Source organism: Mastigoproctus giganteus, chromosome 1 (assembly GCF_048544385.1).
Source record: "Mastigoproctus giganteus isolate SK-2022 chromosome 1, ASM4854438v1, whole genome shotgun sequence".
Taxonomy (NCBI): domain Eukaryota; kingdom Metazoa; phylum Arthropoda; class Arachnida; order Uropygi; family Thelyphonidae; genus Mastigoproctus; species Mastigoproctus giganteus.
Genome location: NC_143575.1, coordinates 51,306,629 through 51,323,002, shown reverse-complemented (window position 1 = coordinate 51,323,002; position 16,374 = coordinate 51,306,629). Strand labels below are relative to the sequence as shown.

The 16,374-nt window shown below is 35.0% G+C and overlaps 1 protein-coding gene across 4 annotated transcripts in view; it reads right to left on the bottom strand.

The window, feature by feature from the left end:
* The window catches only part of LOC150090793 (SLAIN motif-containing protein 2-like), a 176,633-nt gene that overhangs the window by 83,860 nt on the left and 76,399 nt on the right, over positions 1-16,374 (bottom strand). For all 4 annotated transcript variants that reach the window (XM_090372767.1, XM_090372776.1, XM_090372785.1 and 1 more), the window contains one exon: positions 4,759-4,803. In XM_090372767.1, coding sequence (XP_090228893.1) covers positions 4,759-4,803 — 45 coding nt within the window. The remainder of the gene's footprint in view (positions 1-4,758; positions 4,804-16,374) is intronic.

The following is a 16,374-nucleotide window of genomic DNA, read 5'->3' as shown; positions in this document are numbered from 1 at the left end:
CAATATAACTATTATTTGCTTATAGTAATGACAAGAGGAAAGAAAAATAAGAGAACACAGGTAGTACTTTCTAATAGATCTGTATGTTCCACTAAGTAACTTACAGCAAAATAGCAAAATTTTGAGGAATGAACTCCAATATATTTCATTCATAGTCAAAAATTTTAATAATTCATAAATTATTATTTGTTAAAGTAAAACTAGAGAAGGTTTGCATGGATCAGTGGTATGCAACTTTTTGGGCCACATCCTTTTCATTCCCATTCATTTTTGTATTTAGTTGTTTGCATCTTATCATCATCCCATCATTGGTTTCCATTCACCAGAAACTGACTGTATATTCATGTAAATTATCCAGTGAAAGAAAACAAGGCCAACTCAGGAAAATTACAATGAAACTGAAAGTATAAATGTTTTATCTCAATGCATCTTATGAGATAGAGGAGGTCTACATAAGCTGCAAAGCAGAAGTTTTCTGCTTTGGAAAAAGTTTAATAAGTGCAATCATGCCAAGTGATGGATTCTTCCTATGAAAGAGCAACAAGTACAGTAATACCTCGACTTACGCTACCCCGACTAACGCGAACTCTAAGTTACGCGGTTCTTGATTTTTTCGTTTGGTGTATATCTAAAATTAGCTTACCAGTGATTTGGAAGTCACATCATAAAGCTTGGGTGACAGCTTCCGTTTTTGTGGACTGGTTTGGTCACCATTTCATACCCGAAGTCGAACGTTATTGCAAGTCTAAACAGATTCCATTTAAAGTGATGCTTCTTATTGACAATGCACCCAGTCACCCTCCTGCCACCCTAATTAATTTCGACCCACGTGTGAAAGTTGTGTTTTTGCCTCCAAACACAACCAGCTTGCTTCATCCGATGGACCAGGGAATCATCAAAACATTCGAGGCTTACTACACGAGGCGTTCGTTTGCATGTCTGAATGAAGCTATGAGACAAAATAGTGAGATATCTGTTAAAGACTTTTGAAAACAATTCAATCTTCTAGATGCCGTAAGAATCATTGAAGAATCTTGGGATGAAATTCACAAAAAAAACATTGAATGGTGTCTGGAAGTAACTTTGTCCATTTTTTTTTCAAAACCGAGACGAAAACAACGACAGAAACTGATCATGTCGTTCATGTGATAGAAGAAGTTGTTAATCTCTTAGATTTGGAAGTCAATGGTGATGATGTCAACTAGCTGTTGGATTCACATAGTCAGGAGCTGACAATGAATGAGCTCATAGATATGCGTGAGCAAAACATCACTGAAGTATTCGACACTTCAGACCCAGTTCCACCAGAAAAGCACATAAAGCACATGACAATTGCAAGCGTGACAGAAGGTCTCAGCTCAATTGAAGAACGCGTTATAGCTACAAAGCAAGGAATAAAAAAATTATTATCTTGCTTCGAAGAAATTCTGCGTGAAAAAAAGAAGGCGCTGTGTCGTCAGACGAATTTGTTAGATTTTATGAAGCCATCGACATAACTTTTTTACGTAACTCATTTATTTTTTTAATACATATTTTGTATTAATATGTATAAAGAACTGCAATTTTATTAAATATTTTTCTTCTAAACTAGTGTTTTTGTTAGTCCTTGGTCCCAATTAAACAAAATTTATATGTATTTATATGCAAAGTTGTACCCCTACTTACGCGAATTCGACTTAAGCGATTTTCGTTGGACCCACCTATCGCGTAACTTCGGAGTATTACTGTACTGGAGAATCTGCCCCATTCCAATTTCTGTGCAACAGTTACTGGAAGTAGTGCTTTACCTCAATGAATATTATGAGACAGAGGAGTACTGTATCTCAGTTGAAATGGCATCCATCCTCAATATTACTGTAGATAATATTGAAGATGGATGCCATTTCAGATCTTCTATTATGTTTTTCTTTTAACTTTTTCCCAAATTGCATGAATGAAATTATGAAATTTCATGAATGAAATTTCATAATTTTGAAAAATTTATAAGGAAAAACCAAATTTGTGCTTGGATAAAAAAAAAAAGGTTCAACCGTATATATTTGTAGTCATTTTCATTAAAATGACCATAAATGTATACAGTTGAACCTTTCAAATATGGCAATCTATTATCTAGCATGCCATTTCCAGGCTATGTTTAGAAAAATGAGCAAATCTGACAAACCACCTGATATTTAACAAATTCAGTTCTTGGACTGGTGAAAAGTATGGATTACTCAGTTTCATGAACCACATATGAAGGATCAGACTGAGCTAATAACTGTTATTTCGAGGGTTTAGTGTCAAACAACGTTAATTACAAAATCATTTTGTAGTTGATGTTTTTGTAATTAACCAAAAAAAAGTCATTTGATATTTTCTTGGTTTACTGGAAATGTACTTACAGCCTAAGCTAACTTGTAAAGTACTAGAGAGATACAGTTCTATGACATGATATGCATTGTTATTTATATAAAATAAAACTGTCTCTAAAACTTTATATAAAATGTCTGGGTGGTAAAACTAAAGTTATCACAAAAAGAAAATGTAATTTTGTAGTTACCGTTGTTTGACACTAAACCCTTGATTTGATTATATACTTCTAAAAGAAAATTTAAATAGTCTAGAGAATTGCCACATTTCAAAATGCATTCACACATCCTTATCTACACCTATTGTGGAAAAGAATGTTGTATCAAAGACACTCGACACTGGGACTTCAGTGAAGCAACTGTATGCAACTTTCCTCATTTTTCTTTCCCCATAATTATTTCCTTCTCCAAAATATACCATACTGTGTATGGTATATTTTGGAGAGGAAAATGTAAGCAAGTGGTAGTACTACATTGGGTTCTGAGTCATCTACTACCTAGTATTGTCTGGCGACACAGAGGGTCAGCCATTCCTCTGTGTGATGTGGACATCTCAACCCCTCCTTATGTTGGTTTACAACTGGGTGGTAACCTCCAGTATACTAGGTGCAGTGTTTTAGACTTTGCACATGGGAGTATATTCAAGGTTGCTAATGGTTCCACCATAATTATTGCTTAAATATTTCCCCTTCCAAAATATATCATGCTGAGTATGGTATATATTTTGGAAGGGGAAATAATTAATTTAATTTTTATTGCACTTTACAGTATGCATTGTATGTTTACAATACTTTTTCATGTATTCTGCAGTATTACATAAAAAAATAAGTTTCAGTACAGAAATTCAATACTTTGAGCAGCTTTTTTTTTTTTTATGAATACAATATGACCACTTAATATTCAGAAAATTCCTAGATCTGGCAAGGATCAAGTAGCAAGGTTACTTCAGATGTACTACAATAAAACCTCAGTAATTCAGACTGGGGGAAAGGAGACTGAATTATAGAATTAAGTAAAATTTTCACATTGTAGTTCATAAAAAGCAAATTTTGTGCTTGTTTTTATGAACAATCCTGGAACAATCTAGCAACATATTCTAATTTAGATGATACCAGAACAAATATAATGAAAAGAAAAACTGAATTTTATGAAAATGTTTATATTTAAAACAATAAACTTTAATTAATGTGTTAAACATTAATAACTATAAATTTAATCAGATGCAAAGCTAAAAAGAATAAGAAACTATTTTTTATGATAGCTAACTCTGGCACCTATCTTTCATTAGTCTTAATTTTTACCGATTATCAGTAAAAGGCTAATTTATTTAAATTAGGGGTTCTCAAACTTACAAGTCCATCGACCCCTTTTGGAACCTATTGCACTGTCATCAATCAAGTAGTCAGTAATTAAGAATCGCATTATATATACATACTTTATTTCTCTATTATATTTACAGTGAAATTTTATGAATAATGGAAACGTTATGTATTCCAACAGAATGCAGAAAACTTCTGAAATTTTAAATTGAGAAAATAAATAAGTAAAACTAAAGTAACAGAAACTTTTATTGAAGAATTTTACATCCTTAATGCAAAGGGCGGGGCCTGATGAGATTAACAAGGGTGAATATTAGACTAAAAATTTGAGTTTGAGTCTTAGATATTTGCATTCATCAACATTAAGTCTGTTTCTTATATGGCTGAATCCAGCTTCAACCATACAAGAACTTGACAATGCTAGCAAAACTGGGTCAGTAACTGCACATAGGTTTGGGTATTGGCAGTATTGAATTCTTTCATTATTGCAGTGATCAGTTAAGTCTGAAGAATGTCCTTTGATAATATTGAGAAGAAAAATAATTAATATTAAATTTTAATAGTTTCTTGAGTAAGATGAGTAACAATCAATTACACCCAAGGAAAGCCAATTATTATAACACAAAGTATTCTTCAAGTATTGAAAGACGGTGGTCACTAATCTGATGTTTTCACCATGATGGAAATATTAAAACTGACGAAGACAGCTTGTTCTATCATAGATGCAAAATACGAGTGATAGAGGGAGTTGAAAACAGTTATGTTCAAGTCCCCAGGATGATCAACAGATTGTCAACTGCTAAGCTATTCTAGTTTAGCAATTGACCATTGCAACCATAGTTCACCCTGTTATGACTCATTGTCCATTGACCCCATGCAATCAACCCCTGGGGGATCCATGTAGACTACTCTGAGAATCCCCAATTTAAATTCATTTAAACCACTTAAGCAAAGCTATTCTTTTTGATCTACATTGAAATTTTCTACCGATGTATCAAGTTAGCAGTGAAAAATTTCTAATAATTTGCTATTAAGAAATTGCACTGATTTTTAAATTATATTATAAGCAATAAACATTAAAGTATATTTACCAGAACTTCTTCTGATGGTACTAAATGGTGAATTTTGCTTTAAACCTGAAAATATCAAAATACATGATGCTGTATCACTAAAAGAAGGAACCATACTCTATAAGCTCAGGGTGTTCATGCTATGAATTATAACTCAAAAAGAAATAATGGTGATATCAGATGGACAATGATAATCCAGCTGAACAAGCAAATATTGGTTTCTCATCAGAAAACATTTTATTCAATGAAAACTGCCCTTTAAGTGATGCCACCATTACATAATTGCTTTTGCCATGCAGCAGAAATGCTCTGAAAATAGTCCAATCATCTCCAATAAATTTATACTGGAGGTGATTATACCATTTTCATAGTATGCCAGACCACAATAAATTTATTGTGGTCAGCCATTCAGGAGAGTAAATAATGAGGTAAATGAATATCTGATAACAATAAAGTGATATAAAATATACAGTATCATATATCAACATTTGTTTCACATTTTACGTTTGGATGAAAAACATTTAAAAAAAAAAGTCTGTATTCATCTTTAGATATGAAAATCTTACCTTACTGTCAGTGCACATTTTCTGTGTTAAGTAATAATAAAAAACAATATTGTTTTTTATTATTTGAAAAGGAAAGGGACAGCTATAATTTAAATGAAAAAAAATTTGCTACTTCTTGCGAGGTTACTGAACAGCATAATATAAATGCACTCGACCAGTCTACTTCAAAATCAGTCTACAGCAGCAACTTCTTTCTTTTCAGATTTCAAGACCAAGAAAAATGGTAAAAAAAAAAAAAAAAAGCTGGCAGAGAAACTATGCTGATACTATTAGCCTAATTTTTTCATTAATATATTTTAAACTATTTGACTATTCTTATATACAGGGTGTCTCAAAAATATTGGTACAAACGTTTAGGGGAGGTAGGTAACATCTAAAGGAATATGAATTGCATAGGAACCCATAACCGGAAACGTCACGGAAAAGTAGTAGCAGAAGCACAAGAAGCAGAAATGACACAGTAATTAGTGGCAAACATTTATTTGACATAATATTAACAATGGAGTACGAGATGGATGCATTTCATGATGTTACAACAGATGCTCGAAGGTTCCACCATGAGACGCGATGCATGCATGACATCAATGCAGCATGGATTGGCAGACACGGTCGAACACACCTAGAGTTTCTTTAACAGTAGCAGCAGCACAGACGAGTCTCGCCACGAGATCCATTTCCGTCTCCACAGGCGATTCATACACGATAGATTTGAGGGCCCCCCCCCCACAGAAAGAAATCAAGGCCTGATAAATCAGGTGAGCATGCGGGCCAAGCAATGGGTCCACCACGGCCAATCCATCGACACCCAAAACGCCTGTTCAAATGGTCACGAACACATCTTCCATAATGAGCAGGCGCCCCCGTCATGTTGAAACCAAATGTTGCGTCTCACATTTGCTGGAACATCGTCAAGTAACCCTGGTAGAACTTGTTCAAGAAAAATCCAATATTTAGCAGAGTTCGTGCGGGATGGTAACAGGTATGGGCCCACTAAGCAGTCACTGACCATACCTGCCCACACATTTATTGCGAAGCGATGTTGTGCCGCATGGGGGAGCGCACCGTGTGGGTTGTTGCGAGCCCACACATGAGCATTGTGCTGATTGAATAAGCCTTCCCAAGTGAAATAAGCCTCATCCATGAACAAAACATAGGCTGGAAAATTCAAGTCTTGAACACTTTCTTGGAGAAACCACTGCACAAAAGCCACATGTGCAGGATGATCTTGAGGGAGCAGTAACTGAACCCATTGGAGATGAAAGGGGTGCAAGGAATCGTGCTAAACACGCTGTGCACTGCAATGAGACACTTCTAAGGCAGAGGCAACGGCACGTGTGCTGGCAGTAGGATTATTCTGGACGGCATTTCGCGTCGAACGTGGTCTGCCCGCACTACTCCTGTTACCTCTAAATGACCCATAATCGCACATTTGATGTACAAGCACAAACAAACGGTGGTCCAGTACATGTCTGTCTGGGAAGCGTTCTCCATAAATTCATTGAGCGGCTCGTCCATTGCCCTCTGCTAATCCATACACGAGGTGTATGTCTGCCAGCTCACAGTTCGCATATCGATGCATGCTCTTTGTGTGGCGACTACTGCTTGAATAAGTAAACCAGAAATTTTCCCTCTCGCAAACTGATGAACAGCGCCATCTACCGACTTACGGTGATGTTTCCGGTTATGGGTTCCTATGTGATTCACATTCCTTTAGATATTACCTACCTCCTCTAAACGTTTGTACCAATATTTTTGAGACACCCTGTATATTTTAAATAAATAAGGATATATAAATATAATGAAATGCTATTACACAAAATATAATATACGATTCATTAACATTGCATAATAAGCAAGGAACTTAACTGCTTGCTATCTGTTGTAACAAAATGTCCCATACACAGCTTGTTCTTTGGCTTATAGTTACAGAAATATCTAAGAATCAATAGCATAAGTAATTTGAATTCAGCTTTTATGAAAATGAAAATAATTTTAAAGTTAATGCATGCACACATATAGACAATACTGGGGAGAGAGGGAAAGGTCAAGATGAAAACAGACCTGCAAAGCAAAAAAAAAAAAAAAAAAAAACCATTCAATTTTCATCTAAAGAGTAGAGACTGCAATAGTCAGTTACACACTAAACAAACCTTTAATTGTTAAATTACGAATTGGTAAAATAAAGTTGTTTTTTTTTCGGTGTTTGCTGACAGCAAAATCCTTGCTTCCTTGCATCTTTTGGCCTTTACTAATACTAAATAGAAGGCATGTGGAAACAACAGCAAACATCAATGTACAAAGGGTACTAGGAAAGTTTTGCAATATGACGCAACAATGAATCACAGGAAGCTGCTTGTTGCTGCATGTTGAGACATGTTCATACGTGCATAGTAGCCGCCGCGCCAAGTCGATGGGCTCAGTTATTCATTAGTAGTGAGAGTGTAAAGTGCTTGCGATGGCATCGTGGTCACGAAATGAGATAAGGACAGTTTTGCGGTATAATTTCGTGCGTGGTTTAACCATAGACCAGTGCTTAGAAGAAATGACTCTTGCACTAGATGATGATTGTCCACATCGTACAACGATATTCAGGTGGTATAGAGAATTCCAAAGGGGAAATTTCACTCTGGAGGATTCTGAGAGGCCGGGAAGGCCACGAACGTCAGTTACGGAGGAAAACGTTACTGCTGTGAGGAAAATGCTTGACGAAAACAGGTGAGTGACCTCATACAGATACAAAGTATCCTCAACAGATAGAGGATACTTTGGGCCTAAATGCACCAGCAATTCGTTCGATTCTGCAAGATCATTTGCACGTGAAGAAACTTTGTTCTCTCTGGGTGCCGCATCAACTGACTGAAGAGCAGATGACACGACGTGTGACTTGGTGCCGGGAGATGTTAAAAAAGTTTGATAAGGGACAATCTCGGTATGTGAACAACATCGTGACAGGTGACGAGACTTGGCTGTACTATTACGATCTGCCGACCAAGGCTCAAAACAAAGTTTGGGTCTTTGATGATGACGACACACCCGTAATTGTCAGAAAATCCCGATCTGTAAAGAAGAAAATGATAGCTGTATTTTTCAAATCGAGTGGAATTGTGGAACGTGTCGTTTTGGACACCCAGAAGACAGTCACAGCTAAGTGGTATACTGAACAATGCCTGCCTAAAGTCATTGGATCTATGAAGAACCTGTGGCCAAAGTCAAGAATGGACACCTGGTACCTCCATCACGAAAATGCTGCAGCTGACCGCGCCAAAGCCTGCACCGAATATTTGACCACGACAGGACTGAAACTTCTCGAGCACCCTCCCTACAGTCAGACCTTGCTCCCTGCGACTTTGCACTGTTCCCGCATGTGAAAATGAAGCTAAAAGGGAGGCGGTTTTCCAGTGATGAGGACCTTCTACGGGCTTGGGACAACGAGTGTGCTTTACTCCCTAGTGAAACTTGGCAGAACTGGTTTAAAGATTGGTTTCGGGGGATGGAGAGGTGTATTGAATGTAGAGGAAATTACTTTGAAAAAATTAAATAAACAAAGCTGTATTGCAAAACTTTCCTAGTACCCTTTGTAAAATAGTGAATAAATATGAGGTTTCTATCATTACTCAGACAAGTGTGTAATGATACTCAGCCAAGAAACAGCAGTGGTCCAGGAACCTGGTCCACTGGTGGTTTCCAATCATCATGTTGCTATTTCTCACTTTCTAAACTTCACACTGGTTTGTTTTGAATATACTGGAAGTGGACAAGTCCACAAGATCATTAACCTGCAAAACTATTGAGAAACTATAATTTATGGGGTTAAATACTAGCAATTTTATCATTCTAAAGCATTAAACTCAATTAATACTTAGAATACTTCTGCCATTAAATAAATCAGTTAAGACTGATTTTGATTTTGTGGCAGAAATATTCTAAGTAAAAATTGCAATTGTAAAAACTGGTGGCAGAAGCTTTCCTAGCATCAAATTGACACAGAAAATTTCTAAAAATAGTTTATGTCATCCACCTACTTGTGTTGATAGTGTTAAATAAAGTTGGCTTGAAATACTTCAATTCTTCATCCTTTTCAATCATAAAGAGTTGTAACTTTTCTATAGATCTGCATAGCAGCAGATGCAGTACTGCTAATCATTCTCTTGATTTCTTTACACCTTTGCAGGCTTACCATTTGACAATAACTATCTTGTATGGAATTAAAGAGTAGAGCCAGGCTATCTAATCTGTAATTAAAAATGCTTTTGGCTTTGTACCCATATATGAGATGAGGCAGCAATTCACTTATCAACAGATTCCTGCCTGATGAAAACGAACACACATGCACACAGTTCCACTTTTGCATCCCAGGTAATACCTTTTTGTTTGAACCAATGTAATCATCCATCTGAGGCTTTGAATTTATTCAAAGTCAGTGCAATTTCAGTGGCCTTTTATACAAGAAAAGTCAACTAATGGGCCTTTTATCAGATCTAATTTGATCTTGTGATTCTTGTCACAACAGAATCTTCTCTCATTCTTTATTTGCTCCAATTACCAATAGATTTATAACATATACTGCATGCAAGTATTTATACAAAATAAATTAAATGGATTGTGTCAAGATCATGGAACTGTAGTCTACTAGTGAAATTCACAAGGAAGAGAGATCACTTTGATACAAATATCACTGTTACTGATCTCTTTCATTACTAATATACTAATGCCTTGGAAAAAAGACACACACAAAAAAAGACTTGAGAATTGTAAGGCTACCTTGAATAAACAACAATGCCTACGTGTTTACTTACTACATAAACACTAAATGAAGATGCAGATCGTTATTAAATGTAGAAAAAACACTGGAATGAGAAACCCCAATTTGAGGGAGATTATATATTATTAATATGTGGCTTTACCTGGAACCACAACATAAAATGCAGGAATATCTTAAATCAAGAACCCTTAAATTGGGATTCTACCATATCTAACCATATTTTGTGACCATGCATGAATTTGATAACATAGCATACACAACTCTCTATGAACATTCTAACTAGACAACTATGGTCATGCAAAGAACACAGGATCGGTTTTCCAGTTTTCAATCTTAAGATTCAAGAACCAATGGCATTTATAGATCACTTTCAGGACATTACAATTTCTTCTCACAAATTATCCATTCTCTTGTATAATTTACCTCAACTCCACCATCAAATCTTGGAAGAGTATTGAACACAGCATTCAAGACAACATAGTCTATACCTACACCTTCAAGTAGGTACATGAACTTAATGATTGAAACTTGTTGCTCATATGAAATTCACAAGTACAGTGCTGCACTTATATATGATTCATTTGGGATGTTTTTACCAAGTACTTCCTGATTCAAGAGAAAAATATGATCTTCTAGTCAAAAGAATTTTTCTTTGCTGTATCTGATGTGGTCATTTGGAGATTTTTTAGCACGTCCACCTTGGTCAAAATGTACCAGTTCATATGATTTATCAAGTGATTTTTGTCTGCAAGTGAATTCATGGGCAGATTTGCATTTTGTGTGGGCTTAAAAGCTTAGAATAAATCACAGGGAGGAACCATACTCCCATTACTTGAGATCAGATAATTATAACCTCAACTGCAGAGGTCTTTAAGAATTTCTCCAGTGTCAAGCAGGATTTCAACCTACTATATTTCACGAAATTCATCTATAGGCAGCGAGTTATCAAACATTGAGATATATGTTGCCTTCCAACATGGTGGAGGTAGTAAGTCTGACTAAGTTTAAAGCAAAACAGATGATCACTGTGTAGGAATGGGAATATTCTGTTTTATTTCAATTTTTATTACTACTTCATTAATTTTTTGGCTGATTCAGAAAAAGTTCACTTCCTTGTATCATTTGGTCATATTAAAGTTCAAGGCATTCAAATGCCCATCAACACTGTCTGCTAATCCCCAAAGAAGAGACCAAATTCTCAGGAGTCATCTTACTCAAAACTCTCATTTAATGTTATTGTTGTTATTTTGGTTTTTAGGGGCATTAGCAACTAAGGCCATATTGCTCCGGGAATATGCGGTGGTCATTCCCTGAGCTTTCCGCATCCTCAGTATTTGGTGGTGACGGGCTCGAACCCCGGTCTAATCAAGAAGCGTGTGCTAGCACTGCTGCTCCTTCCCACCTGGCTACGGAGGCACCCTCTCATTTACGTGTCATTTAAAATTACTACACAATTCTGACTCCTCAGCGAAGACTTACTGCTTGCCAATAATCCTCGTATTTTAGTGAGATACTTTAATAATTTTTTTTTTTTTTTAGTTGCTGTTATATCCCTCTCTTTATGCCTCAGAAACCTGGTCAGTGGCCTACCCATGAAACCTTTAATTACTTTAGAATACAGAGCAGGCAAATTGATAAATAAATTAAAAAAAGCTGGTTTCCCTTCTCTTTCTGAAGACAGATCAATGATTTTTTATAATCTGCATCTTACACCTTTAATCTATAGGATCTCTTTAAAAATGAAGCTGCCTGTCAGACTTCTTATTGGGGAATATGTATTCTTGGATATCTGTCTAGTTAGTTGTTTTATAGAAAATTCCAAAACCTGATTGTTTTCAGGCTCTTATCTCTCAGCTGAAAAAAATCAGATCACCTTTTCTACAATCTGTTACCAAAAATATACACAGAAAAAAGGTTATGGAGCTATGAATTTTAAAAAATGGCTTTGGGGTTTGAATGGTAAAAAATCATAAAAAATAAATACGAATACGTAGATCTAGTATGAAACAAAACATTACTAGATACATGGCTGCTTATTCTTATTTACTTTTTCATCATTTTTATTATTTTTTGCTAATCAAAACTCCATAACTGTTCAGAATCAGAGGGTTTATATAACATGAAAATAAATATTATTATTATTATTAAATTAGGCAACTGATAGAAAGATGTTGTTCTGAAAAGTTGTTAAGAACTGTTGGTAAAACAGCACATGACAACTTTTTATATAAATCTGCTCAGTTAGTTTTAAAAACTTTAATTGTAATTTCATTTTAATTTGGCATTCTGGTTGGAGAACTAAAGAGAGCAAATCTTGCAATCACAATGTAGTCAAATCTTGCAACTGCATAACCATATCCACAGCTGGCTCTGTTATCTAGTGCTAGATGACAGTACTGACTATATAAATAGTATGAAAGACTAAACTGCATTAACACTGTAGTAATCTTTCATGACAATTCAATTCCATGATAATATCTGTATACTAATTTAATTTTCATTTGCTGTGTACATTGATTTATAGCTTTAGTCTCTGACTATTTGGAAAGGGGTACTTTGTAATAATAAAAAAAATCTGTCCTTTATTGTTAATATATATACCAAGTTTGATTAAAAAAAGTTCAGTGAATTTTTTAAAACATTAACTTCACTCAATGGCAAATGCTTACATTGTTAATATTCTTCAATGTAATCTCATTCTGAAACTACACACTTGTTCATTGTAACTGCCATTGATCAAATCATTTTTGGAATTATTCTTCTGTGAATGCTTTTGGGCAGTCCATCATGTTTGAGTGAATTTCTTCAATCAAGTGAATTGAAGAAATCATGTCCTGTTTTAATTTTGGGAATAGTCAAAGGCTGCATGGTGTGAAATCAGACAAATAAGGTGGGTGGAGCATAGCATGATAGGTATATTTTTATTGGCCAAAAATTTTCAGTTGGCGAGTGACATGCGACATTGCACGTTATTGTGGTGAAGGAGGCAACCATTTCACTGTTTTTTAAGTAATTTATGGTAGGCTGCATCTGTCAATTGGTTTAACCCCTTCATGGATTATTCCGAGATATCTCGTTTTTAGTTTTAAAAGTTATTTGGAACTACACGAAATATCTTGGGATACAATAATACCCAAACCAAACAATAATACAGTGGATTCCGGTTATTTGGGCCATCGGTTAATTGGGGCAGCCATTTATTTGGGGCAAATCTTAAAAAACAGAACCCAATCGAGAAAATAGCCAGGGTTTACTTCACTTAATTGGGACAAAATGCCGTTTAATCGGGGCAGGAGACTGCAGCACTGAAGATTACCCTACAATTGTCTCCGACCGTACCACGTAGTTCGGTCGGATTTCTGGAGGTCACAACCATAAAACAATAAAAACAATTAGCAGTCACTTGTTTATTGGGCTTTTGTGTTAGTGAAATCTATCATAAACTGAGAGTAAACTCAATCTTATTGAATTTGCGATAATACGGACAGCTGGAATTCTGTGGGTTATTATGGTAAAATGTGTTTACACTTCTATGGAATCTTCAATCATATAAAAAAATAATTTTCAGAATCTTCTCTTCATTCCTATTTTTAAAGTTTCCTAATTTGTTCCTCCGTTCTCGTGTTACTTGCAATTTGTGTGGGTCGTGTTCTTTGTTATTGATTGCTTATCTTTTTACTGTTTTAAATTTTAACCTCCACCCACAAATGACAGTGATCAGAAATGTCAACTAGTTTAGTTAGTATGTACATATTACAGTATGTATTAATTCTTCCGATTATCGCTTATATTCTTCCGAATTTCACGTATCATTTAATTTTTTAATTGGTAAGGTAATAAAGGGTAAATTTGTACTTAATATATCTTTACTTTTATAGCCTGTGGATAATATTCCTCCTATTTTCGTTAATTAGAATCGCTGTTTAATTGAATTAAAATTCAATTCACAAACGTGATCACAACGACCGGCGCTTATTACACATCGTATAGTGAACAGTACTTTACAATGGCGACTTCATCGTAACGTGATCTGATTGTACTGTGAACCAATTGTAAGGGGGGGAGGCATTGTATTTTTAACTATTTACGTGAAACTTTGGATAATTGGGACAGCCGCTTAATTGGGCCAAAATGCACTAGTCCCGATGTGTCCCAAATAACCGGAATCGACTGTACCTCCAAATTTAGGATTGAACCACATTTTCTCAGGATTTTCTTACATCTGGCAACAGACAACTGGCTTTCATTTTACTTATATTTACTTATTGCACAGCAATATCAGAACAGTAGTGCATGTTCTTATGTGTCACCAGTAAGCAAAATAAAATTTGCCATCCTAAATGCTGAATTAGAAAATTATGAACCAATTAGAAAACTATATCGGAAAATATTTCGCCGCCCTCTTGAACTGCTGCCCGTAAGCGATGCTTACCTCGCCTATCCACTTGCGGTGGGCATGTGTTAGAATATAGTTAGTTCACGATTATTGCTTGTGTGTTCCACTTGATTTTTAAAATTTATTTATATAATGAGTAGTGAAGAGTGTTTTTCTGTTCCTTTCTTTTAGCTCAAGCACTAATTTATTAAAAAAATCTGTATAATTTGCAAACTTTTTGGCATACATGAGATAACTCGGGATAGCCCAAATGGATTAATTACTCCCATGTATTTTCTACTAAAAAATTTATAAAAAACTATACAATGAGTATTTGCACGATGCATACTTTTAGTCTGTAAAACAAAAAAGACCATCTGTTATGGCACATTTTCAGGAAAAAAAAATGTTCTGGGAAGGGGTTAAAACTCTTTAGTAGTAGGCTGCATTAACAGCGACACCTTATGGAATGAATTCAGATAGTATCATCCCCTTGTCACAAATTGCAATTTGCATGACCTTCACATATGATTTTGACTGCCATGCCCTTTTTGGCCTTGGTGACAATTTTGTCTGATACTGGGGGTATTGAACATACACACACCCAAGACTCTTCAACCCCTGTTCAAATTTTTGTTAAAATGCAAAATTTATTCTTCAAAAGTTATTCAAATTTTATCATTTTCAGTACATGCAATAAATGTGTGAGAGAGAGAGAGAGAGAGAGAAAGAGCAAAAAAAGAAGCATTCACTCAAAGCAGTTTTCTGATAAAATTCTACATAACAAGTTAAAAGATATTGTAAGTTTCTCTCATAAAAATTTGAAGCAATAAAGTCTGAAAGTATATCAAAGTAGTAATAATATGGCTACAGTTTTGCCATAATTTTATTTTAGCTTCGCTTCTCAGGGTTTGGGTGGGAGAAATGTGTGTTGTCAAAAAGGTCTCTTGAATGCTCTGATGTCACAGTGGCTAAATAATTATTTAATTTAATTATCTTTTAATTATTCAGTCATGGTGGAATCAAAGAATGTTAGAAAGTGATATGATATTATATATATATATATATATATATATACACAGTTAATTTTAACATTTGGGAATAACTATTTTTTTTTTTTAAATCAAAATGAAAATTACAAATATTAAAATTTATTTGAAATTTGTTATATTTTTGCAGATATCCATAAAACCTACATTTAACTTGGTACTACTGAATTTGAAACCAGCAATTTCATGTTTTTGCTAATGCTATTAATACATAAAGTAATACAATTACTGTTTAAGTAAGGTAACAGATGTTTCTGGGGAGAAGCTGTGCCTTTCCTAATAGTGAAATGTGTGAATAAAGGGACATAATGTTTCACTTATTCAATGAAACATGGACAAATTAAGAAATGCATAGAGTTATTCAATTTCTATATGCCAAAGAGACAAAGTCCACAGAAATTCACCAGTAACTGTGTATTCCAACAGTCATGTCTAAGAAATAAATGTTTTTGGTCCACTCAGTTCACATAAGGCTGAAAAAAACTATACAGCTATCTGCATGACAGTAATTACAGCATTAATGATAAGAGGTGCTCGACTAATCAGAAGAGTTTCAAATTTGTCCCACCAGACTTTCATCTGTTCGGGCCTTTGAAAAACATTTTGCTGGGGTCCAGTTTGGATGATGAAAAAGTTGATGACAACAGTGCACTTAAACATGTTGAATGAGACGTCATCAAATTTTATGACAGAGACACAACCACACTCATGACATGGGTGGGACAAGTGCCTGAATGTAATGGGCGACTATGTTGAAAAGTAGTGAATTAATGTGCCTTCATTTATGTGCCATGTCACTGTTATGTGGCTTTTCACAAAAACAACTATTACCTTATTTTTCAAGCAGCTCTCATAGCAGAACTGTCTAAATATACTAACAAACTT